The following is a 25,176-nucleotide window of genomic DNA, read 5'->3' as shown; positions in this document are numbered from 1 at the left end:
TATGCTCTCCTTTTATTTTTTTCATATTACTCAGTTTGGCTAGTGATATTAAAACGGTTAATTTTACCTTTGTTTCTAGTTCGTTATACTTCCCAATTCTATTCTATTATGTCTAAGTTCAAAACTTTGCAGGGCAATGTTTAAATATAAAAAAAAACAAAAAGAAACCATATCTTTCCATGGTTTTTTTTATCATTTATTTTCTTTACAAAATCAAAGGCCCTACTTTGCAAATTGTACTATGAGTACAAGAGTCCACCTACACAGAGCAGCTTGAAGGATGGGGCATAAATTACTGGCCTAAATCATTTGGTAGTATAACTTTAAAGATCAAGAAAAAGGCTGGAAATTGAAGGTGTGGTAAGTCAGTCACCCTTTAGGACTTTGCAGAAAATGCTGGTCTTCATACCCATTATTTCTAGAAATTAAACATTTTTAATAATTTTAGACAGGAATCCCCAAATGCAAGGAGAATAACAATAATACTCAGCATATATATACCAGTTTCACTTTCAAAGTGGTGTAGAAAATTTAACAATATTATTAGAGCATTAATCCTCATAACCTGCCTGTGAAGTAATGAAGCATTTTTATTCCTGTATTACAGATAAAGAAACTGACATAGACAGAGTTTAAATTTTATTTTTTAAATAATTTTTTAAAATTACAGTTTTCTAAAAGCACCCTTTAAACATATGTATGTAACAAAAATTATGTCCAGGAAATCATATCCACATAACAAGTCATGGCAGAGCTGGAATTAGTTTTCAGGAACTCTTGACTCTAGTCTCAGCTCTGTACTCAGTCCATTAAAACATGCTATCTCTGGAGAAAAAAAAACACATAGGATGGAAAAGAGAACATAACACAGAAGAAGGCAGGACAGTTCACAGGGTGCTGAAGGGAACAGAAAAGACAAAAATTTAGAAACTGAGAAACTTGTTCCTGATTTTTCTTACATCTGTATAGGAGGAGGAAGCACCCTGGCAGATAGCAGGAAATTAATTGAACATATGGAAAGCTGCTCCTTTCTGCTGATTCTGTCATCTTCTCTAGGGCAGCCAGCTTGCTGCTGCATCAAGCACTTTACACACAGTGACACGCAGGCATTACACATCTGCAGGATCATCTTGGCAAACAGAGAGATGCACAAATATTTGTCCTTAAGAGCCAGTAGATTTCAAAGGTGGTGAAAAAGCTCATATAAAAATGTTGCCTAAATGAACAGTCACCTGAAGGGTGAAGGTGACTCTGGGACACACATCTTTCCACAATCTCTTAATAGTCAAATATCCCCTTCCCATGTGTTTGTTATTATAGATGACTGTACTACTCCAATGCATTTTTCATGGCACTAAAGACTGCCTCTGTGGAAGACACAGGAAGGGTGTACAGGCTTTATCACCCATCTGAAATCATCCTTTCAGACATGGCTAGTGCTCTGTTTGTAGCAATAGTAATTAAAAGTTCAAAGGCGAGTTAGAAAAAAAATTGCCAACTTTATTTAATAAGAGCTTAGCTAAACTGTGTGTATGAGAAAGGTGGAGAAAAGTTCAGGCTTCCAGAGAACTCCATCCTATAAACCATCTAGTAGGACATTGAGTGGCAACAGATCCAACCAATGAAACACAAATTTTGAGCATTACATCATCTACTCAGACTCTCACTGGACATACCAGGAAGACATGACACTGTTTCTTAGCAACTTCTTGGAGCTGCTGAAAGCTGGCATTAACCTTTTCATGGGTGTTAGTTACCACACTCCTCCCAGTTGTCTGATCAATTCTAGCCAATTTTTTAAATAATACAATAAATAATAAAATAAAACATTCTTGCCACAGATTTAGTCTATGTAGAGGCTTCCTAGCTCATTGAGTTCTGGTTGATACATTAGCCCTATTATCAGCAAGCCTGAACAATCCTTGGATTTTTTGGGGGGGTTCAGTAACAATGCTTACATTTTTCTGTGATTATGGGGAAGATTCAGCATGTGTTAATTTAGAAAACTGTGGCTTCCTAGAACTTCATAGCTGAACATATCACCACTCAGCACTTCATGACAACAGATCATCTTGCTTCAAAAGAATTAACTCTCTACCACTTGAGCTGCAGGATATTCTCCACTATATTGTACTGTCAGTGTGGAGCATTGTGGGAAGGCTCCTGAAAGCCACTAACAGTCAGCATAAACAACACAGTGTCTGCACTGACATTGCATCGACCTAACTACATCGACCTTGACTCTATGCCGCTCATGGAGGTGGAGTTATTAAGTCAGTGTAGCTGGGCAGTTACAAAATTTAAATGTAGAACACTTCCATAGTTAGGTCAACGTAAGCTGCCTTGTGTCAACCTAACTCTAGTGTAGCCCACACCTGATTTTTATCTTTTCTACACACAACTAAAGCCCCGCTGCTAAGGAGTTGGAGCCCTCATCAAGAGGTGGGCATCATTTGTTTCAGGTTTAGTCCTGGCTGTGTGACTCATATGCACTAGGCTTCTCACTGCCACCTAGCAATTCCTTTTAGATCAGGGTCCCCACTACAACAGAAGAGGGCATTACTAATCAGCTTTGCAGGCAACAGACTAGACAAGCATGAAATGAATTGTCCACAACAATATATTAATTCCAGGAAAGATCAATTTGATAGCTATGGAGCAGATCACTCCCTCCTTCAGAGAACCCAGTGGAAGGGGGGCTGAAAATTCTGCAAGGTTCATCTCACATAGTTTTCAAGAAATTGTCCCCCAGTGGGAAGGAGTCTGTGGGCTGCAGAATGGACATGGTGGCAAAGCCTCCTCATCCTGCATATCCAGGGGTTCCATGAAGAAGATAAGGTTAGATCCATGGAAGTTGGAGCCATCCTGCCTATGCAATTGCCTCTTTGTGATGCTTCTCTGGCCCCCACTTCTGGCAGCATAACTCTAGAAAGAGCCATGGTTCAATTGTCTGTGTCCCTATGCAGCTAGTCAGAAGCAGTAAGGGAAGGGATCTGGTAGAAGTTAATGCTTCTGGAATAGCTTGTATAGAGTCCAAAGGAGGGGTGACAATGCAGAAACGCCATCCCTATTCTCTTTATGCTTTTAGGAGGAATCCACTTGATATCAACCCTATTCACTTGCATAAGCAGAAGGGTGATCTGGGCTGCTAGTGGGCATCAGTTGTAAAAGTAGCCACTGGAGTCAATGGAGATTCACCCCTGCTATATGATAGGGACCTAATCTTTTGTTGCCCTGACCCATACCATATGGGTCCAAGAAATAAAAATCAGTTTCTTACCAGCACTCCTGCCTTTCACACCTTTGCCACACCTGTGACAACTCTATAGTTTCTGTTATTGAATGCATTCCTTCAGCATCAGATCAGTAAATTCTCACCTTCTCATCTTCAGATCTGTAAATTCTACATCTTCTCATCCTGCAACCTGTCAAATACTGAGTCCAAGTTGCTCAAGTGCATCTCTGCTGCTTCTCTCCACTGCTCTTCTAATCCTTTGCTGTATCTTGTCCATAATGTGTTGAAAAATCACTGCTAGGCTTGCCAGCTGGTTATACTGGGAGATAACCTCTTTAATGGCAATATGCTGAGTCTGATTCTTATGTCTCTTAGAAGAGAGTAAATAAGGAGTTAGTCTGTTGAAATGAATGGAATAATATCATGTAAAATGAGTACAGGAGCCAATTCAGGCCTGGTGTTTTACATTTACTATCCAGCACCACCTGCTGTTAAGTCTGTGTCAAGTCTAATATGATGAACTTGCTTCCAATTTTTCCTGGTGGCTGAGAGTACAGAGAGCCAGGAGAGGGCTGGAGGGTAGGGGAAAAGGGTTGCTGGAAGGAGAATGGTAAGAGGAGGGCTTAGTTAACCTCAAGAGGCTTAAGGCACACCACTGGAAAAAGAAAACCTGTATAATCCACACTGCTCTCACCCAGCTTCACTAAGCCACCAGCTGATCTCTATTGCTTCTTACAGGTATTTTTAATTTATATGCTCAATTTTTGGTATCCAGATTATTTTAGAAAAAAAATAGTGATACTTGGCCAGATCACCCTCCTCCCATAGAAGTTGTGGGAGGGACTAGATGCAGGGAGATTCTGGTTTTTTGATTGTGGCAGCAGAGTTTGCCCCTCAGAAGTTAAGAGGAAGGAGTTTACTGACTCCAGAATCTGCACCTTTCTAAGATCCATTTAGGTCCCAGGAGATGGGCTAGGGGCCAGGGTCAGCCACAAAGCACTGTCTCTGCAACAGCTCTGGAGCCCCATGCTACCCATCTGGTTACTTTTTGGAGCCAGATTCCTGTGGCCTCCACTACCCCTAGAACCCTTCCTCAAGGCATGCCTTGAACTGTATTAAATGGACCCCATTAATTGTCAATAGGATTAATCTAGCATATCCAATTCCTACCTCCTGCCCTCTACATATGGGGATCACAGGCAGTGCAAAGGACTCTCCATTGGGTCTGAGGAGTATTATAGAGGTAACTGTTTAATTCCATACCTCTGCTTGTTGAAGATCCACTCTGTGGAACAACTGAACCTACTCTCCTCAGCTGTAGTGCACTTTCTATTGCTCAATGCAATCAGTAAATACCTTATGAAGAATCTATCAGTTATTGTGCTTTTGGTTGGATGGTTTGGTTTTGTTGATGGATTTGTTGGATGGCCATTTGAAGCACTCCTGTGTGATGTGTCATAAATACCCACCTGAGATAAAAACAGGAATAGCTGTGCTGAAGATTATGCTGAACGAAAATCCAGACAGAAAATGGAACTCCATGTGACATTCTCACCCCAAACCAAACAAAAACTGTTTTTCTCAGCAATAGGAATGGCCAGATCACACAATGTTATCACACCTGAAAGAGCAAAGGCTTGTCTTATATTTTGTATTGTCATTTGCACCTGTACAAAGTGGGTATAAAATGCTACCAATCTGATCTGGTATCACATTAGACCCACTTAGCACTTATGTGAATGGCTACACAACAAAGCAGCATTTGATTCTTTGGATCTTTAATCGGAAAAGTAAGTAGCAGTAAATTAGACTGGAGAACTTTAGAAACCATTTATCTCATAACCTAGAAGATTATCTCTGTAAAGTGCCATGTGCTTCCATGGTGCAATACACAAATGTCAAATCATAATAACAACAGTGAGTAAGCTAATAGCTATTTACAAGTGAAGAGCCAGCAGCAACCAGAAGCTACTGTAGAAACTTGTATAGAGCTAGGCTGTAATATATTCTGCTCTTGGTTTGAGATTTCTGTGAAGATTTTAAATGGAGATTTCATAAATGCAGGGGATGAATTGTCAGTACCACTACACACACACAGCATTCATAATGAATATAGTTTTTCACTTCTTCCAACGTAAAATGAGATGAGTGAACTTCCATGAACCAAAGATTCTGCAAACCCTCTCAAGGTATTTGTTAGATTAAAATCCTAGTTTTCTTCCCATAACTCTACTCTCTGTAATTTAAAGCCATGGCTTTTTTCACAAGTAATTCAATATACAAATCAAACATTTTCCGAACTAAAGAATGCTTATGCAGTGTATTAAGGACAGAAGAAATAAATTTCCCCTACACCAGCCCTTCTTCCCCCCCCTCCCAAGTTGGTTTGACACAAATGGGTGCCCTGTATGTAGCATATATAGTGTATTTTTCCTCCCTCTCTCTGTTGCTTGCTTCTCAGTACTGAATTGTATTCACTGGACCAGATTCTCTCTGGGGTCTATGCCAACTTTTCTCAGCACAGACCCTGGCAGAAGGCCCTGTGCAACAGAAAGTCTGTTTGGAACAATTGAAGCAGTCCAAGGGAGCACAAAGTCCTTTCTGCCTGGAGGCACCATCTAGTCCCAGAAGTAGAGTTGACACTTGGCCAGTGAGGAGAAGTGGTTAGGCCAGCTGAGGAATGTGCTGAATGAGCACATCCCTTATTTAGCCTGTGACTGAAACTGCACAACCCGCAGCAGAAACCACAAGGTACTGATTGGACACAAACTGGTGCTCAATGTACATCCGAGCTGAGTATTCATGAGATGTGGAGAGCAACTTAATATTGAAACTTTATTCCTTCCCCCCTACCTACTGCCTCTCTCCCATTCCCAAGCACCAGTTACCTCCCTTAACTCACATGAGCATTCCAATGAAGTCAAGAGAAGGAGGAGACAGTGAAATCTGTTGTTTTGCAGCATACACACACAGAAGTTAGATAAAAACATAAAATACTCTTGCTTGAAGTTTGCAACAAACACTACTTTATTCTTAGAATTCAGAACAATAACAAATAAGAATCCAAAATCAGAGAGAGAGAAAGCAGGCTGCTCCCTAAAATGCAGAGGCACAGCTCACTCTGACCTTGTTTGTCACTTTACGCTGGCTGGCTACACACAGAGTGAATCTGATCACATGCTTCCCTACAGAGCCCTAGCAAAACCCCTGGGAATGTAAAGTGCTAGATCACAATTTTAACACAATTTTCAGAATACCACAAAATCAATGAGTTTTGGATGCAAAAGGAATGCAGGATCAGGCCCAAAATAGTTTTCTTTGGCCTATACCACACTTAAAAATGAGATAATCGTCACTCAGTGCTGTGAAAAATGTTGCATCAAGTACCACAGTTAGGTCAGCCTAACCCTCAGTGTGGATGCAGCTTGGTTCATGGAAGAATTCTTCTGTTGACCTACCTACTGCTTCACAGAGAGATGGATTAATTACATTGACAGAAAAAAACCTTCAGTCGATGCAGGGAGCATCTACATTAGGGTGCTACAGCAGCACAGCTGCAGTGCTGTACTGTGCCACTGTCGTGTAGACACGGCCTTGAAAGGTCTGCAGGTTTGGATCCTTAGTTAATATATTCTCTTCGTCAATTTACATATTCTCTTCATATATTTTCATATTGACATATCCTCCCAGTGCTCATCACCAAATGATATTCTATTTTGACTTCATGTTACAGCAACTTGCTACAAGATCAGGAATGGACTGTAATAATCCCAAACCCAGTGTGTAACTCTATTCTGGATGGCTCATACCTGCCTCTGACAGATGATTGATGGCCTGTCTTTTTCTTACACTTTGGCAACACTCAAACAACTTGTCATGCCAATAAAACCTGATTCGGCTGATGACCATCAAAGGCATTTCCTGTCTGTCCTTTTTAGAGCCAAATTCTTTTCTCAAATACATTAATGTAAATTTAAAGTAACATGCTGAAGCTAAAGGAATTACTCAGGATTTACACCAGTGTAGCTGACAGAATAATTGGGCCCTTAATTAGGAAATCAGTCAATCTTTTGCTGTTTTTGTGAACGTTCTAAGAAAACAGGTGGAGAACGAGCAAAAACCATGTAAGCTAATACCTCCTCCTATTTCTCCTTCCTATTTCTGTAGATACTGCTTCACTGTTTTTCTGACTCAATGCCTCTTTAGTTAATTGTACTTTTCCCAGCATACTGTAAGCACTAAATCTTTAGATCGTAAACCTTTCAGGGCAGGGATTGTTTCTTTTTTTGTGATCATACAGAGCCCAGCACCATAGGGCCTCAATCCCAATTGCACCCTTGAGTATTACCATATTTACTACTATTACTATTAAACAAGTGATAACTTCCTCTGTTGCACAACAGTATACACTGAACCCATCTCCCTCCACACACCAGACCTGTTCCTCAGCATTGGGCCTATCTGGAAATGAACTTGAATGGTTCAAAGGCCTTGGAGTGGCCATCTACACAGAACTGGATTTCACACCTTTGTGAATAAAGGCATGTAGTTTTCCAAACTGACCATAAGGTGTCCCCACAAATCCACTCCAGTTAATATGTAACTTTAGGGTTGGACTGTTCAGTACTTGATGGCAGTAAGCTGGATTTCCAAGGAACATCCAGGGTTATGCGGGAAGTGGTGTTGGTGATTCTATAGATGACACTCCTCCATTGAATCAGTATCAAACCAATGGCCAATTCGTTTTGGATCACTGTCTTGCCTTTCAGATGAGACATAAAAACAGTATCTGGGTAAATTCCCAGTTGGGTAATTGTGATCTATGCCCCTTAAACTCAGTTCTTATCTGTGGTCATTAGGCGTTTCCTACGTGTCTGGAGGCCTGCAGTTTTAATATTAACACTCCTTAGAGGAGAGGACCCTTTTGACCACAAATTCAGAGAAAGGTGGGCTCCAACAACCCTTTCTTCCTTACCTCATTTTGGAGGTTAAAGGTTTCTAACCCTGCCCAGCGTAGTTTGCATCAATTTCTCAAATACCAATCTTAAACCACCTGAATTGTGGAAAAACAAAATTTGTTGAAAAAAGAGATAAAATCAGACTGTGCAAAATAAACTGTTTGCATGACATGTCCAGCCTGACGCTGCGGAAGCTAATTAAGATCAGTCCAATCCATGTTGTTTTAATTAAGAATCACAATCTTACATTTATAAACATTTTCTCCTTCCCTGGCTAGTCTTTTTCTCCCTGTTCTGTTCCAGTCTGAGACCCAGCCCTCTGGTCTCTGGGTGGGCATGATACATCTCCCACCTGTTTTGCAATTTTGCTTTCCTTTTCAGATTTCTTTGATGTTCCTGACCTATTATCATATGCAACACCAAGCCCAAATGACATCTGTATTGATTAATTTATCTGTAATACAGTATTGCCTAAAGGCCTCTACCAGGTTGGGAACCTCTCGTACTGTGTGCTATATGGATACAGCTATCTAGTAAAAGAAGTCCCTGCCCCAAAGAACATACAATTTTAAAGACAAGCTACAACAGCTGGATGAAACAAACAAAGCAGGGAGTGTGTGAGGAAGGACAAGGAAACAGTAACATGATGTTTTTGCATACCACTACTTGTGTTTTGATCGTAGGTGTAACAAGCAGATGAGGGGCAGTGTTCTCAGTTTGCCATGCGCCTAGTCAGCTGGCATTGTTCTGTAGGCATGTTAATGGCTAAGCAGGTATACCTTGGTGTTCTGCAGAGTGAGGGTTTTACTGCCTGGGTCTCATGCCATGGCCAGAGTCATTCACTATTGTATTCACTCCTTTGAATAAACAGTTTAGATTCCAAATTTTTTTATATGTATTTTACATCTTAGGACTTGTACGCAGCCAAATTTGCACCAGTTTAACTGAAACTGGTTTACTTAAACCAGTGAAAACCCCTATGTGAACATGTATTTTGGTTTAAGAATGGCGGATTTTGGTTTAATTTAAACCTGTTCCCAATTAAACTAATGTAAACCAATATAAGCCACTAAAACTTTAAAAAAAAAACAAAACACCGTGCGTACAGAGGGTTGCACCAGTTTAATTAAGCTGGTGCAATTCTCACTCTAGATAAACTTTTGTTTCCAAATAAGCATCTTACCAAATCATCTGCATACTTTTTCACATTAAACATCGTGGCAGGAGGTGTCACCCTGAAAAGTTTAAAATGAATTGGACTGTACTATATTATATTTCTCTCCACACTAATTCTACTCTGTATCAAATACTGCATACAAAAAACAAAGTTAACAGCATGCTAGGGTTGCAAAGTCAAGCATTCAAAAATTAGGCAGCCAGGAGGAACAATTATAGGAAAAGTTTGTTCAGCCCCTGCAGCCGTTGGTTGGAGCATGTTCAGTTGCTCTGAGGGGCTGGCACATGGGCAGTTCGGCTGGCTTGGAGGGATAGAGCGTGTTCAGGGCAGATGAAATCTTCTCAGAATTCCTCTGTCAAATTCTAACAAGGCTAAGCATGGATGAACTGAGATTTTTCAGAGGTTTATAACTTGGCCAAATTTGGCAGATTTTCACAGGGACAGCAAAAGCCACATCTCTGACACGAGGGCAGCTCCCCTGCCAAATTTCATATCCCTACTTCCAAGTATGGAGGCACTGTAGTTTCTCAAAGAAACAACTGTAAGAATTTTTTTTTTAACGAAACAGCCTATCTTTCCCTAACTTCCTTCCTGGAAATGACTGAACCATTTTTGCTGAACGTTTCCCCAAAAATTCAGTGTGACATAGATAACCATCATCATGTCATGATGTTGCATTAGCCCTAAGGCTTATTGCAAGATTGTTTTAATGTTCTGCAAGCTCTGTAAAAATCTAGACAGGTGACAGCTCTAGTAGGATACAGAATATATATCCTGTATCAATTGTAAACACTGACTGCAAAAACTGCCAGTCTATGATTTGGCATGCACTAAAACCTTTATTACCTTACATGATACTTTTAGGAGTTACTGCTGGGGTGATGGGCTTCAGAGTTTCTTACTATGGGCTCAAATGGTAAGCCACTATTAAGGCTATATTGTGGATCATCTACAGATAAGGATGATGTATGTTTTTCAAGATTAAGCACTGGATCATTTACAAACTGACCATTCTAAAATATGATACAGAAAAAAGAAAACATCACAATGTGAATCAAAACTTAAGATTCAGCAGAGAGTCTGAGCTTTAACTCAGCAGACTAATTACTAATTATTTGCAAAACTATATCCTAAAAACAAACTTTTCAAGTTAAGCATTCAAAACAATTAAAAACACATTTATAACTAATGTAAATCGCTTTTTCTTCCTAATTTTGAAAATGTTAATGAGCTGTGTGACTGAACATGTGCAAAGTCACAAACCTATCGTGAATCTCCATAACTGGATTGAAACCACTAACGATTTGTCTTGGAAAGGCTGTCAGATCCTGAACTTATAGAGGAAAAAGGGAGGCCTTGTTCTAATATTGGCTTATAGTTTAAGACATTAGTGGGGGAAAACAAAGCAAAATGCCTCCAAATATGTACATGGCATATAATGTTCTGCTCCCAAATAGGAAATATTCATTTCAGGACACATTTTTGGAATGCCATTATGATATATATAAAGGCTTTCCCATTGTTTCTCTGCTGCTCCCAAATTACTCCTTCCTTAGCTGAATAGATCTTCCTTTGAGAAAGGCAGGTTCCCAGGATTGTCTTTGAACATCATAGAGTTAATCCCCATCCCCTAATCATTTACCTTAGTAACCAACAAACAACTAGTTACTTTTTAATCGTAGCAGGGGAAATCCACAGGGATTTTAGGCAGCTAAAAAGTCATTAGTTACAACAAGAACCATCATGACATTTTCTAGGCCCAAAGAAAACTATAGTCTAGGTCCTTTTATCCTAGCCCATCCCTTTTGGTGGCAGATTTTGCTGTTATTTCCATGAAATTTCATTAACTTCAGAGGTGTTACTTGTGACCAGAATTTGGTTTGTTCTGGCTATACTTTACCCTCTATATTCTCTGGATCCATAGGAGCAGTCTGAGAACTGCTCTAATTTGGGACAGCTAGCTAAGGTCCCCAATCTACCATACACTCTAACCGTTCCCTGTCCTCACCCAACCCACCTCTGCCCCACTGGCTGCGGAAAGGGTAACATCTAAACCAAATGAAAAATGAAGTGATGCTGCCACTTGGGTTCCTTGCTGAGGTACACTGACACCTCAGTTCCCTCACTTGTGGTGCTCTTCTTGTCCTGGTCTGTTGCTACTATTCCTATGGAATTCAGGAGGTGCTGTGGTACTCCTCAATTACTGCAGGCAGGCACCAGGAGCTCTTTTGTGGCTGCTAAAACAGCTCCTAGACCTGTTCCTTCTGAACACACCCTTTGGTTTTTGCTGCTGCCACTCCCCGGAAATGGGGAAAGGACTCTGACCACGGTGGTGGCTCCTCTTGCTCCTGCCTCTCCCCAATTAGCCATTGGTACTGACAGGTTGGGGCAAGATGGTGATAGGCTCAGAAAGGTGCTCATACCGCATATGGAAACATGTTGCCAGCTGGGGACTTGTGAATAGCCTCCTCTCTCTATGTGCTGCCTAAGGAGCACAAAGAATGGATCAAGGCAGAGAACTCCCCCATAATATTGACTGTGGTTCACTGACCTTTTGGAAACAGGATTTGTTCTATGTACCATGTATGACCTGAAAAAGAGCTCTGTGTACCTCAAAAGCTTGTCTCTCTCATCAAAAGAAGTTGGTCCAATAAAAGATATTACCTCACCCACCTGGTATGTTTAATATCCTGGAACCAACACAGCTACAACTACACTATGTATTATTAAAAAGAAAAGGAGTACTTGTGGCACCTTAGAGACTAACAAATGTATTTGAGCATAAGCTCCGATGAAGTGAGCTGTAGCTCACGAAAGCTTATGCTCAAATACATTTGTTAGTCTCTAAGGTGCCACAAGTCCTCCTTTTCTTTTTGCGAATACAGACTAACCCGGCTGCTACTCTGAAACCTGTCACTATGTATTATTGTGATACAAGCAGTGACAATCAGAAGTGGTCACCCATTTGTTTTACATGCACACACAACCCCATCTCCTATCTGTGATGGAGCAGCAGGGGGGACCCCATGGATGTTCAGTCTCTCTCCATTTTTTTTGCAGGAGGCCTTGGGGCCAAAGACAAGGTGCCTGGACAGCTAGCAGTTCGGAGAGGTAGGGTGGTCCAACAGAGCCTCTTAGAAGAAGAGCCCTACAAAGGGTAGATGGACACTTTCTTCAGAACCTGTGTGGGACAAACCTGGGGCAATCCTGGAGCTCTCTCAAATGCCCCCCACCCCACCCCACCCCCTTCAACAAGGGCATGGTGGAGGGGCAGCCAGGGGTATTTCAGCCCACAAAAGCACCGTCTGCTGGCTGAGGGGTCTGTCCACAAAGCCATCCCTTTTGTTCTCCTTCCTTGCCCCCTAGTTTGCTGCCTGTGGGCCTCGCACTGTGAGCTCTTTGGGGGCAGGCCCCCTCCTTCCTCGCCAGCGACACCCCGTAGAGCCAGCAGCTCCCTCGGGCTGAGGCGCCGGGCTGGATTTGCTGGCCCCAGAGGCTCAGCTCAGCGTAGATGACACCCCGCTTCCAGCCGCTCTCGCTCACCTATTGCCACCCCCGCGGCACCTCCCCGCTGGGGGCAGGGGCTAGTCACAGAGCGGGGTACACTGGGGTGCTCAGGGCGGCGCCCCCAGGCCGCTCCAGCGGCAGCACGGGGCCTGCAGGGGGATCAGGGCCGCTGGCGCCCAAGGGCCCGGGGGAGGTCGCAACTAGGGAAGGGGACGGGCCCAAAACGCCCCTGTGGGGGCGCCCCAGGACACCCCCACTCCCCGGCGCCCCGTTAGCGGCGCTCAGAGCGGGCGGGGGGCGGAAGTGCTGTCACAGGAAGTCCCCCCCCTCCCGCAGCCGAGGACTGGAGGGGGACAGGGCCCAAGATGGCGGCGGTGGCGGAGGAGCGGCTCCTGTCGGAGGGGGAAGGAGGCGCTATGGGCTCGGCGCGCCTCTCCCCGCCTCCGGCCCCCCAGCTCCAGGGGGGCCCGGCGCTCTTGGAGCAGCTCCCTCAGAGCAACACGCTGGTGGGGCTGCCCATCGTGGCCATCGAGAGCATCCTCGGCTTCCTCTCCTACGACGAGACCAGCCAGCTCCGCCTGGTGAGGGGCCGGCCGGCGGGGGGGGGGCTCCGTCGGGCGAGGGGGGCTGGGTCATCAGCTCCGCCTGGTGGGGGCGAGGGGGGCCGGGAAGCCAGGGCCCGACTGAACCCAGGGCCCGGCTGCTGGCGCCCCCCCGAGTCCGTCACGTCTGCCCCTGCTGCTGGGAGGCTGGGGGTGAAATACCCCCTCCCCCGCCCCACCTGGGTTTTGTTTAATGCAATAACTCAGGTCTGTCAGGAGGGAAACGAGGTGGGCGGAAGGGGAGAGGGGCCCACTGTCACCATCTCTTGCAGCCTGATGTTGCCCGCTGGCCCGATCTTACCTCAGTTCTGTGCTGGAGTTGTGGAAAAGCCAGGCAATTCCCCCCACACTGTCTTCTGTTCAGAAACTTCTTAGTTGGGGGATGCTTTTGTCCCTTTTCCCTTCCCACACACCCACCCCCCCGGAAACCCAAACCTCCGGAGGCATGCTATTTGTCTGCTCATCGGTTTCCTTACTTAATTGGTACCTCCATCTCCTTTATGTTTTTTAGAAATGGTAGCATTATGTTCCAAGACTGTTCCTCCTGTGAAATGCTTCCTTGTGGGTTTAGATTACTCAGTCCACATGTCCACTTATTATTTGTAGTACAGTGAGTGTACATGATCTATAGAAAATGTATAAGAAGACAAGAACTTTGCTGCAAAGAGCTCAGGCCCGGATCCAGTAAGGGACATAGGCACCACACTGTTCAGCATTGCAGCATCTAATGTTTAGAAAATCACAGGAACACAAAGCCTGGGTTAGGTGCCTAGGCTCCCTGTAGAATGAATGGGGAGAGATAGGCACCTTAGAATGAGATCCACAAAGCCAGAATGCTAGACTGGAAGATGCCTAAGATAGCCAATGGGAGATGCTGACCGCAAGGAAGTACGTAGCGCTGCTAGCAACCTGGAGAAGAGGTTGTCCTGCCGCCTGAATTGTGTGTGGGGCCTGAAACTAAATGGCTGGGGGATGGGCACCCCCCGAATGGTTAGGGCACCCACACAGGATCTGTGAGACGCCCAGTGCAAGTCCCCTCTGTTCCTGCTGGGGAAGAAGGGATTTGAACAGGGATCTGCCACCTCTCAGGTGAGCGGTCTAATCGTTTAGTTTATAGAGCTGTGGTGGGCAACCTGTGGCCCATCTGGGTAATCTGGTGGCAGGCTGGGAAATGGTTTGCTTACATTGACCATCCGCAGGCACGTCTGCAGTTCATCGTTTTCAACGAACGGGAGCTGCAGGAAGCGGTGCAGGCCACAGAGATGGGCCTGCCACTGCTTTCCACAGCTCCCATTGGCCAGGGATGGTGAACCATGGCCACTGGGAGCTGCGGACGGTCAATGTAAACAAACTCTCTCGCTGTCCGCCAGTGGATTACCCTGACGGGCTGCGTGCGGGCTGCAGGTTGCCCACCATTGCTATAGAGTCATTTTAACTCTCTTTCAATGGCCCAGTTAATATTTAATTATTCAATGGTTTTATTAAAGTGTAACAACTTCAATAGGTGAGACTGAGGAAGATCCATATCAAAATATTCCATAGCTTAGTAAGGGCATTCATATGAGTTGGCAGATCCCAGTTCAAATCCCCTTTTCCCCCTCAGGAGGAGAGGGCACTTGAACTGGGGTTCTCCAACATCCTGGGTGAGTACCTTATCCACTAGGTTAAAGGTTTTAAGGAATGTTCTTCTTCCCTTCCGCCCCCCCCTCCCCCCGATTGCCTGAGGTGCAGAATATGGCAGCCATGTCCAGAGGTTGCCTACCAGATCAGGTCTCTGAATGTGATTTAAGCAGCTGAACACCTTCTCTTTCCCAGCTTGTGAATCATTCTGGGGCTTAGGCAGGAGATAGGCATCTGAACCTTTATCATGAGGCAATAGTACTCAGGCGGGCAATAGGTACCAGGGTGCCTAGGGTGAGGCTGCAGTACACATGCCCAGAGGAAAAAACTTAGGTGCTGAGTGAGTTTAGGCATCTACAGGTTAGGTGGCAGCTGAATGGGAGTTTTGTGGATTGCAGTGGCACGTAAAAACAGGACGTAGGTGTCTGAGTACCTTTGTGGATTACACCCCTACTGTATCACTCAGACAGACATAGGTCAAGAGTTAAGGTGCAAAAAATGTGCAGAGATGTAACTGAGATCAGTGTACATCATGCTTGTAGTGTCTGAATAGCGAGGGAGTATAAATTCTGGATCCAGCCAATAAATTACTTGTTGTGGATTAGGAAGTAGAAGGATTAGGAAGCTTATGTAACCCTCGCTAAATTTGTGTGCCATACTGTTTCTATTTTAAGACCATGTAATTAGACTTTCTGTGTAACAAAACAAATATTAGAACTCTAATATGACAAACATATTTCAATAGTAATTTGGACTACATTTCTGGGAGAAATATTTTACAAAATCTGCCAGTATCCTAAAATGTGTTTGTCTGATTCTAATATTAAATTGAAAATCCTGGAGACAGGGCTCCGTTTCTGTTTATGCAGCACCTCACGTGCTGATAATCAGTAAGTATTTTCTTCCAGGATAGATTAAGTCCACCAATCCTCACTAAGGGGGTGTGTGTGTGTGTGTGTGTGTGTGTGTGTGTGTGTGTGTGTGTGTGTTATTTTGAAAGTAGGCTACATTTCAGACCTGCCCAGCTATGAAGAAACCTTAATAGCATCTTTGTATATACTACTTTGGCAAACTTCATTAGTATGGCTCATTATTAAAGAATGATGGTTAAAGTATAGTCCTAGGAATTGTGGGATTTTGCTTTCAATTCCGCCACAGTCTTTGTGTGTGACATTGCCTGAGCAATGTGACCCCTCTCTGCCTCAGTTTCCCTGTCTGTAAAATAGGGATAAGATTTACCTCACCGGTTTGTGAAACTAAATGAATGTTTGTAAACATGCTGAGATTCTTGAATGAAAGCAAAGTGTTATATTTACCTAGGGGGACTATTTTGTGATAGTGGACTGCTTTTATTGAGGGGAAAATAACTTTTTTTTTTTTTCCTTTTCTGAACTCAAAAATGCTTGGTTTGCAAAGAAATTGGTTATTATGGAGGACAGCTGCTATCAATAGAAGTGCCGGTGGAAGTCCTATTGTTGGAATATTTAGAGTTAGTCTGGATAAACCATTAACAAATATACTGTAGGGAATAGTACTGCACTGGATGAAGGATGAACAAAATAATTCAGTGGGTCTATTCCATCTTTAATTTTTGATTCAATGAAAGCGAAAAACAAATCCTTTCACCAAATAAGTTCCTCAGAAGGCATTTCTCTAAAGATAGATGGAGAGGATAATTATTCCAAAAGAGAGAGAAAGTACACTCCTCTTTTCCGACCATCCACTGACATCAAGAATTTCAGTGTAAACACTTCTGGCTTCTCCTCCTCCAGGAATGGAAATATATAATAATCTTCACTTTATCTGTCTGAGGCTATTTAAAGGGATCACTCAAAAACTAAAACAGTTCATTAAATGTGTTCAATCAGCAACCATGTTGAATCCAGTAAAGAGGAATTATGCAAGTTTTTAGTGCTGAATGGGAGCCGTAGAGCCAGTTCTAGACAATGAGATTCCAATATTTATGTTAAATCTTTTTCATAGTTCCCCAGAAATCTTGTGGAGTTCAGGTAGTAATCTGCTTTAAACTCTTCAACAAATGCTCAAGTATAAAGTAATAGTATTGATGTATACTTAGACTTCTGTAAGGGGTTTGACTTGGTACTGTACGACACTTTGATTAAATAACTAGAACAAAATAAAATTAACATGATGTGCATTAAATGAATTTTTAAAAAGTGGCTTAACGGACAGAGCTCAAACATTGTAAATGAGGAATCATCATTCAGTGGTTATTTTTCTGATGAGGTCCCGTAGGGATCTGTTCTTGACCCTATACTATAACATTTTTTATCAATTACCTGGAAGAAAACAAAATAATCACTAACAAAGTTTGCAGATGACCCCAAAATTTGGGGGAGTGGGACATAATGAAGAAGACAGGTCGTTAATACAAGATTTCTTGGTAAACTGGATGCAAGCGAACAATTTGTGTTTTAATACAGGTAAATGTATATGTTTAGAAACAAAGAATGTCGGCCATACTTAAAGGATGGGAAACTCTATCCTGGGAATCAGTGACTCTGAAAAGGATTTGGGGGTCATGGTGAATAATCAGCTGAACGTGAGCTCCCAGAGGCCAAAAGGGCTAATGTGATCCTTGGATGTATAAACAGGAATCTCAAGTAGGAGTAGAAAGGTTATTTTAACTCTGTATTTTGCACTGTGGCAACCAATGGTAGAATACTGTGTCTAGTTCTGGTGTCCAGAATTGAAGAGGGATATTAATAAATTGGAGAGGGCTCAAAGAAGAGCTATGAGATTGATTAAAAGATTAGAAAACATGATTTGTAGTTAGGCGTGTTAGAATTTGCTTTTATTATTTTGACAGATATCAACATTTAAGTTTTTTATTTTTATCAATGTAAAGGTTCACAGTTCCTCACAATTATGGGTTTTAAGATTTTTTTTAATTTTTATCTATTTAAATTATTACAGTTGTAGGAAATTGCAGGGGGTCGTGACAAACAATTATTTTAATGACACCAGACACAAATTCAAAAAATTAAAGCTTTATATCTGTAAAAACACATTGTCAGCATCACATGCCATACAAAACAAATACACTGTAGGGCTTTCAAGCGATTAAAAAAATTAATTGTGATTAATCATGCTGTTAAACAATAATAGAATACTATTTATTTAAATATTTTTAGATGTTTTCTACGTTTTCAAATGTATTGATTTCAGTTACAACACAGAATACAAAGTGTACAGTGCTCACTTTATTTATTTTTGATTACAAATATTTGTACTGTAAAAAACAAAATAAATAGGTTTTTTTCAATTCACCTAATAAAAGTACTGTTGTACAATCTCTTTATCATGAAAGTTGAACTTAAAAATGTAGAATTATGTACCTGCAAAAAAAAAAACAGCATTCAAAAATAAAACAATGTAAAACTTTAGTTTAGAGCCTACAAGTCCACTCAGTCCTACTTCTTGTTCAGCCAATCACTCAGACAAACTAGTTTGGTTATAATTTGCAGGAGATAATGTTACCTCCTTCTTGTTTACAGTGTCACCTAAAAGTGAGAACAGACGTTTGCATGGCACTGTTGTAGCTGGCGTCACAAGATATTTATGTGCCAGATGCGCTAAAGATTCACATGCCTCTTCGTTCTTCAGCCATCGTTCCAGAGGACATGCTTCCATGTTGATGACGCGCGTTAAAAAAATAATGCGTTCATTACATTTGTGACTGAACTCCTTGGGCGAGAATTGTATGTCTCCTGCTCTGTTTTACCTGCATTCTGCCATATATTTCATATTATAGCAGCCTCTGATGATGACCCAGCACATGTTCGTTTTAAGAACACTTTCACTGCAAATTTGACAAAATGCAAAGAAGATACCAATGTGAAATTTCGAAAGATAGCTACAGCACTCGACCCAAGGTTTAAGAATCTGAAGTGCCTTCCAAAATCTGAGAGGGATGAGGTGTAGAGCATTCTTTCAGAAGTCTTAAAAGAGCAACATTCTGATGTGGAAACTGCAGAACCCAAACCACCAAAAAAAGAAAATCAACCTTCTGCTAGTGGCATCTGACTCAGACGATGAAAATAAACGTGTCGGTTTGCAGTCCTTTGGAATGTTATCGAGCAGAACCCATAATCAGCATGGACGCATCTCCTGTGGAATGGTGGTTGAAGCATCAAGGGACATATGAATCTTTAGTGCATCAGGAATGTAAATATCTTGCGACGCTGGCTACAACAGTGCCATGAGAACGCCTGTTCTCACTTTCAGGTGACATTTTAATTAAGAAGTGGGCAGCATTATCTCCCGTAAATGTAAATAAACTTATTTCTGTTAGTGATTGGTTGAACAAGATGTAGGACTGAGTGGACTTGTAGGCTCTAAAGTTTTACATTATGTTTTTGAGTGCAGTTATGTAACAAAAAATCCTACAGTTGTAACATGCACTTTCATGATAAAGAGATTGCACTACAGTACTTGTATGAGGTAAATTGAAAAATATATTTCTTTTATCATTTTACAATGCAAATATTTGTAATAAAAAATATAAAGTGAGCACTGTATATTTTGTATTCTGGCTGTAATTGAAATAGATATATTTGAAAATGTAGAAAAACATCCAAAAATATTTAATAAATTTCAAGTGGTATTCTATTGTTTAACAGTGCGATTAATTGCGATTAATTTTTTAAATTGCAATTAATTTTTTTTTTAGTTAATCACTGAACTTAACAGCGATTAATCGACCACCCTAATATACTTAAATAAAACTCTTTAATTCTCAAGCAGCTTTTTTTTTTTTTTCATTTTGCCTGTCTGGAAATTCCATTTATTATCGATGGAAATATTTTTTCATTGGTTTGTATGTCTGTTGGAATGTCAAATAAAAAATGTAGCCCTTCCAAGCCTGCTTATATTGATAGACTGAAAAAACTCAATCTATTTAGTTTAACAAAGATGGTTATGGGGTGACGTGATCACAGTCTATAAGTACTTACATGAAGAAAAAATATTTAATAATGGGCTCTTCAGTCTTGCAGAGAAAGGTATAATGTGATCCAATGACCGGAAGTTGAACGTAGACAAATTTGAAATCAGGTGTACATTTAACAGTGAATGTAGTTAACCATTGGAACAGTTTACTCAGGGTCATGGTGGATTCTCCATTATTGACAATTTTTAAATCGAGATTGGATGTTTTTTTCTAAAAGATATGCTCTAGGAATTATTTTGGGAAGTTTCTATGGCCTGTGTTATACTAGAAGTGAGACTAGATCAGTGTTTTTCAAACTTTGGGTCGGGTCACAGCATGTCAGGCACTGTGTCGCTCTGGTCAGCACCGCAAACCGGGACGTTAAAAGACCCGTTGGTGGTGCTGCCAAGCTATGGCAGGCTAGTGCTTACCTGTTTCGACACTGTGCTGCGCACCGGAAGCAGGGCAGCAGTGGGTCCGGCTTCTAGGCAAGGAGGTCACGGGGCTCCGCGTGCTGCCCCTGCTTCGAGTACTGGCTCCGCACTCCCATTGGCCAGGAACCAATGGAAACTCTCAACCAGCCAATGGGAACTGGGGGTGAGGAGGGATGCGGTACCTGCAGGCGAGAGTCATGCAAAGCCGCTTGTGTGCCTCCGCCTAGGAGCCAAACCTGCTGCTGGCTGCTTCCGGGGCGCAGCATGGTCTGCAGTGCCAGGACAGGCAGGAAACCTGCCTCTGCACCCCGGCTGCACTGCTGACCAGGAGCCACCCGAGGTAAGTCTGTGCCCCAACCCTGTGCTCCAATCCCCTGCCTCAGCCCTGATCTCCCCCCCCCCAACCTGGAACCCCTTTCTGCACCCCAAATTCCTATTCCCCAGCCCCATCTCAGAGCCTGCAACCCCAGTCCAGAGCCTTGACTCCTCCTGCACCCCAACCCTGAGCCCCCCCTTCCCCAACCTGGAACCCCCTCCTGCATCCCAAACCCCTCATCTGCAGCTCTGTTGAATCCTGGGCATCAACAATGTTCTTCAACTGGGTCCTCAGAAAAAAAGTTTGAAAAACCCTGGATTAGATGACCAAAGTGGTCCCCTCTAGCCGTGGAATCTATGAACTGACATAGTGAGTTGGACTTGCTTACATAGATCACTTCAGTCCTTTCTATTATCCCTGGATCAGCACTCTGGAGGATACAGATGTTCTAATTTCAGTTACTCTTTTGATATCTGTGTATTGCCCCAGGGGACTGATGCAATTAGATTTTTCTCAGGTGAAATATATTGGAGCCAGATAAACTGAAAAGAAGATGTAGGCTGAGTGGAAGAAGGACAGGGAGGGCACAACACTAGCAAATCTCTTTAGTACAATGGAGAGGTTGGCTCTAGGCATCCAAAAGGAGCATAATTTGTGTTAAAAGCCATAAAGCTTGTAGTTCTGTCATTAAAGGTGGAAGTAAAGGAGCATCACCTGTTTGTGATGTCTGTCACTCATCAGGCAAGACCGAGATCATCTCGCTCCACAAGAAAAACATTCACTATGCTTCATATTGCAGAGTGCCATCTGCTGTCATTTAAAGCACTGTATATAAAATGCAGCTGATTGGTTAAGCAGGGAAATAAATCTAAACGTATGATGTCTAAACAAATAGGTATTTGGAAATACAATTCAACAACTAAGGAGTCTCATGTCTGCTCTATTTGCACTAAGCCATAACTTCAAAGTACCCAAGTTTTACTCCAGACAGATGAATCGAGGGGAAAACAGTAGCTGACCATCTGTCCTTCAGATGAGGGTCCCTTCAGGGCCTGCTTTATGCATTTCCTTTCTGCCCATATCTAATCATAAGGAAGTCTTGAGGGTTTGATTGAAATTACACCCTGCTGGTCAAGCTTTTTGAAAAGATCTGGTAATCCTGTTGGTTAGGAAACTTGCACATCTTCCATCTTAAAAAGACTTCTGTTCTCGGGTTTCAATGACTCTGCAACAACTCTGTCCGATTACCTGGCTATTGAAAAAGACAAGGATGAAGAGGAAGGGATATTCTGAGAAGGTAATCAATATCCTGATGGCATTCAGAAAGCATTCCACTAATATTCTGGGTTTAAGTAAAAATAAAACACTGACAGATACTGCTTTTCTTTCTATGAACGCTTTGAATGTGAGGCAGCATTGTATAGTGGTTAAAATGCTGAACTTGGATTCTATTCCCAGCTCTGCCATTGGCCTGCTGAGTTACCTTAAGCAAGGTGCTGCACCTCTGCTTCAGTTTCACCCTCTGTTCATATGAAATAAATATCATGATTTCCATTGTTAAAGCATCTAGACAGCTAGTGTTAAGTGCTATATAAGAGCTTGGTATTTCTGTTCTGACAGCTGAGCTCAGAAGAGATATTCTAGGCCTGAGATTTGGGAATTGACACTTGGAGGACTCAGAGTAGCAGCCATGTTAGTCTGTATTCGCAAAAAGAAAAGGAGTACTTGTGGCACCTTAGAGACTAACAAATTTATTTGAGCATAAGCTTTTGTGAGCTACAGCTCACTTCATCGGATGCATATGATGCTGTAGCTCATGAAAGCTTATGCTCAAATAAATTTGTTAGTCTCTAAGGTACTTGGAAGAATGGCATTTTTGGTGAAGGGTCCTCTACTTGAACTTGCTACTTTTGTTGGTCTTCAAGGGTCTAGGTTTGCTGACCTTCAAGCCACAGTGATGGCCCATCTTCTTACTTAGGTTCTTGTCTTTGGTGGGTTTGTGTGTGATGGACATTCTTGTCTGAAGGATTGGGTTGGGATGATCTGGCTGTAAGTTATTTTTTTTGAACTAGTTTTGGGATGGATTTGTTGCTGCCAGTTGTAGACAATATGTTTGATTGTGGTTTTTTAAAATATATTTAAACATAAATGGATCTAGAGTCTTGAATAATGGACCCTTTTTTAAACAATGGGACAATAAATGTCTACAACTTCAGTTTTCTATACAGCTGTGATATCCTGGAAATGAGCTCAAGTTCAAGATACTGCCACAGCAAGGGTGGTTGGAGTGAATAATCCAGAATTGATCTCCACATGTACTCACTGAAGACAATGTTGTCATGAACTCTGGCACTTATAACCAACTTCATAGTTAGCAGGTTGTACGGCATACTTCCCTTTTCTGTCTATATCCAAAACATAAAGAAAAAATGGTGCAAGCTGTACACTAGAGCTTTACTATTCCAGAACTAAGAACTTCAGGAAATCTATGGCTGTTCATTTTACTTCATTGTAGAATTTAAAATAAGGCCTTGATAATTTCTATAACAAGATGGCTCAAATAATCTGAAACAGAAACTTTATAAAGTATAAGGGAGCCCCAGGCTGTGGTGCAGTGTATCTAAATATTTTGCATACTTTCTCTCCCATATGATCTCACTGCTTGTCAAATCTCTCTAGTGAGGATAGGCAGATGTGATCTGTGCTGCAAAGGAAAAGCTGCTAAATCTGTGAGATTGTGTCAACTGCTTCAGTCGTCTACAGAACAATTAATGAAAATATATTTTTAATTTCTATAAAGCTTTCACATGGTTGCTCTGCATGTGGTGACTTACCATTATTCTTTCTAGTTCCAATTCTTGTTTTCATTGAGATTTTTCTGAAAGAACTTTAAAGTGCTCAGTTTGGTGCATGGAATATATATGACAAGTTTGAGGTCTGCCGCAGACTTATGATAGTAGGAAAATCCTCTAGTGAGACTTGGTAAACACGATCATTATGAACAGATTAAATTTACATTTTAAAAGTAATGATTGTTTTGTCCATTCAAATCACTTGCATTCAGAAACTTTCTTGAGGAAATAGTATAGACCATTTCAAACATAGTAATGCTATTTTGCTTGCTACTGCTGGCTAGAGGAAAACCCTTCTGTTTGAGACTAATCTTCCTATGATGATTCTCCAAACTGGTCCTTGAAAATAATTCCTGGCCACATCTAACAAAGTAGCAACTGGCAAAGTAAAGGATATTTTTTTACTAATTCATTCAGTTTCATATTTACTAATACTTTTAAAATGGAGGCTAAAACTTCCAAATGGAAATGTAAATTTTCTGTTGTGCAATATAATATAGAAATTGTGTTTTAAATTGGGCTCCGTCTGTCACGGATTCCGTGACTTTCCACAACCTCTGTGTCTTCTGCAGCAGCCAGAGTGGTTGACCCCAGGGCCGCCCAAGCAGCTGGCGCTGGGGACAGCCACACCGCCGCCAGCCACTTGGACGGCCCTGCAACCAACCATGTGAATTTTTGTTTATCACCTGTGATCTGTCCATGACTTCTATTAAAAACACTCATGACTAAATAGTCGCCGTATGTTTTAATGAAGGAGGATGGGCTTTATCAGGTATAGTATATAGATTCAAACATTCTTTTCTCAATTGCTGTTGGCACTCCTGATCAGTTTGCATTCAGATTCAAACTTGTGATAATTAGCACAACTGAAGCTAAGTAATATACAGGAATTAAGTTTACCACAGCTGATTTTTTTCTGTCTGCAAAAGAGAGATGCCTGTTCTTATTTTTACCTATGTAAGGTTAATAAACCCCATACTTAAATATCTCAATTTATCCTGAGTGCAGCTCAGATTACTTTTTGAGGGCTACTGCCTGGGGGATAACTGAACACACTAGAAAATATTTTTTTATATATATACCAGTAGATGTCAGTATAAACTTCGTTATGAATATTCTCACATATCTTGCAATGAATCTGTTCACAAAAATTGTATTAAGATTATTTCTTTGTCTGTTGTACTATTTTAATTAAACAATGACAAACTTCACAATGTATTTGCCAGAAAAATCTCTATCTTTTATATAAAAAGAAAAGGAGTACTTGTGTGCATCCACTGAATGCATCCGATGAAGTGAGCTGTAGCTCACGAAAGCTTATGCTCAAATAAATTTGTTAGTCTCTAAGGTGCCACAAGTACTTTTTTTGAATAGAGACTAACATGACTGCTACTCTGAAACCTATCTTTGATATACTAGCTTTTGCCATTTATATAGTAACACTAAGATTCAAGCTTCTTATATTTGAAACCAGAATTCTTTAGGTGGTATTTTAGGTATTCATACAGCACTATGTAGGTGACT

The 25,176-nt window shown here is 41.7% G+C and overlaps 1 protein-coding gene and 1 long non-coding RNA gene across 6 annotated transcripts in view; one reads left to right on the top strand and one right to left on the bottom strand.

The window, feature by feature from the left end:
- Positions 1–225: 225 nt before the first annotated feature.
- Positions 226–13,045, bottom strand: LOC122459493. Of its 4 annotated transcripts, none has more exons than XR_006280223.1 (3): positions 12,914–13,045; positions 3,281–9,428; positions 226–897 (listed from the first exon to the last, which is right to left on the bottom strand). It is a non-coding gene; the product is annotated as an uncharacterized LOC122459493 (long non-coding RNA). The 4 variants fall into 4 exon arrangements; XR_006280221.1 differs by having other exon boundaries at positions 3,281–10,383; positions 12,914–13,036; XR_006280222.1 differs by lacking the exon at positions 12,914–13,045 and adding an exon at positions 12,044–12,082 and having other exon boundaries at positions 3,281–10,383.
- Positions 12,919–25,176, top strand: part of FBXO28 (F-box protein 28) — a 32,291-nt gene continuing 20,033 nt past the window's right edge. The window contains exon 1 of one of the 2 annotated variants that reach the window (XM_038394166.2): positions 12,919–13,458. In XM_038394166.2, the coding sequence (XP_038250094.1) occupies positions 13,243–13,458 (216 nt within the window). In that variant the 5' untranslated portion in view covers positions 12,919–13,242. Of the gene's footprint in view, positions 13,459–19,795; positions 22,098–25,176 lie in introns of those variants that run through there. The other variant, XM_043511711.1, reaches the window with a different exon arrangement.

The sequence above is a fragment of the Dermochelys coriacea genome, chromosome 3 (assembly GCF_009764565.3).
Source record: "Dermochelys coriacea isolate rDerCor1 chromosome 3, rDerCor1.pri.v4, whole genome shotgun sequence".
NCBI lineage: Eukaryota > Metazoa > Chordata > Testudines > Dermochelyidae > Dermochelys > Dermochelys coriacea.
Note: the sequence above shows the minus strand (reverse complement) of the source record. Positions and strands in the feature narration are given on the sequence as shown.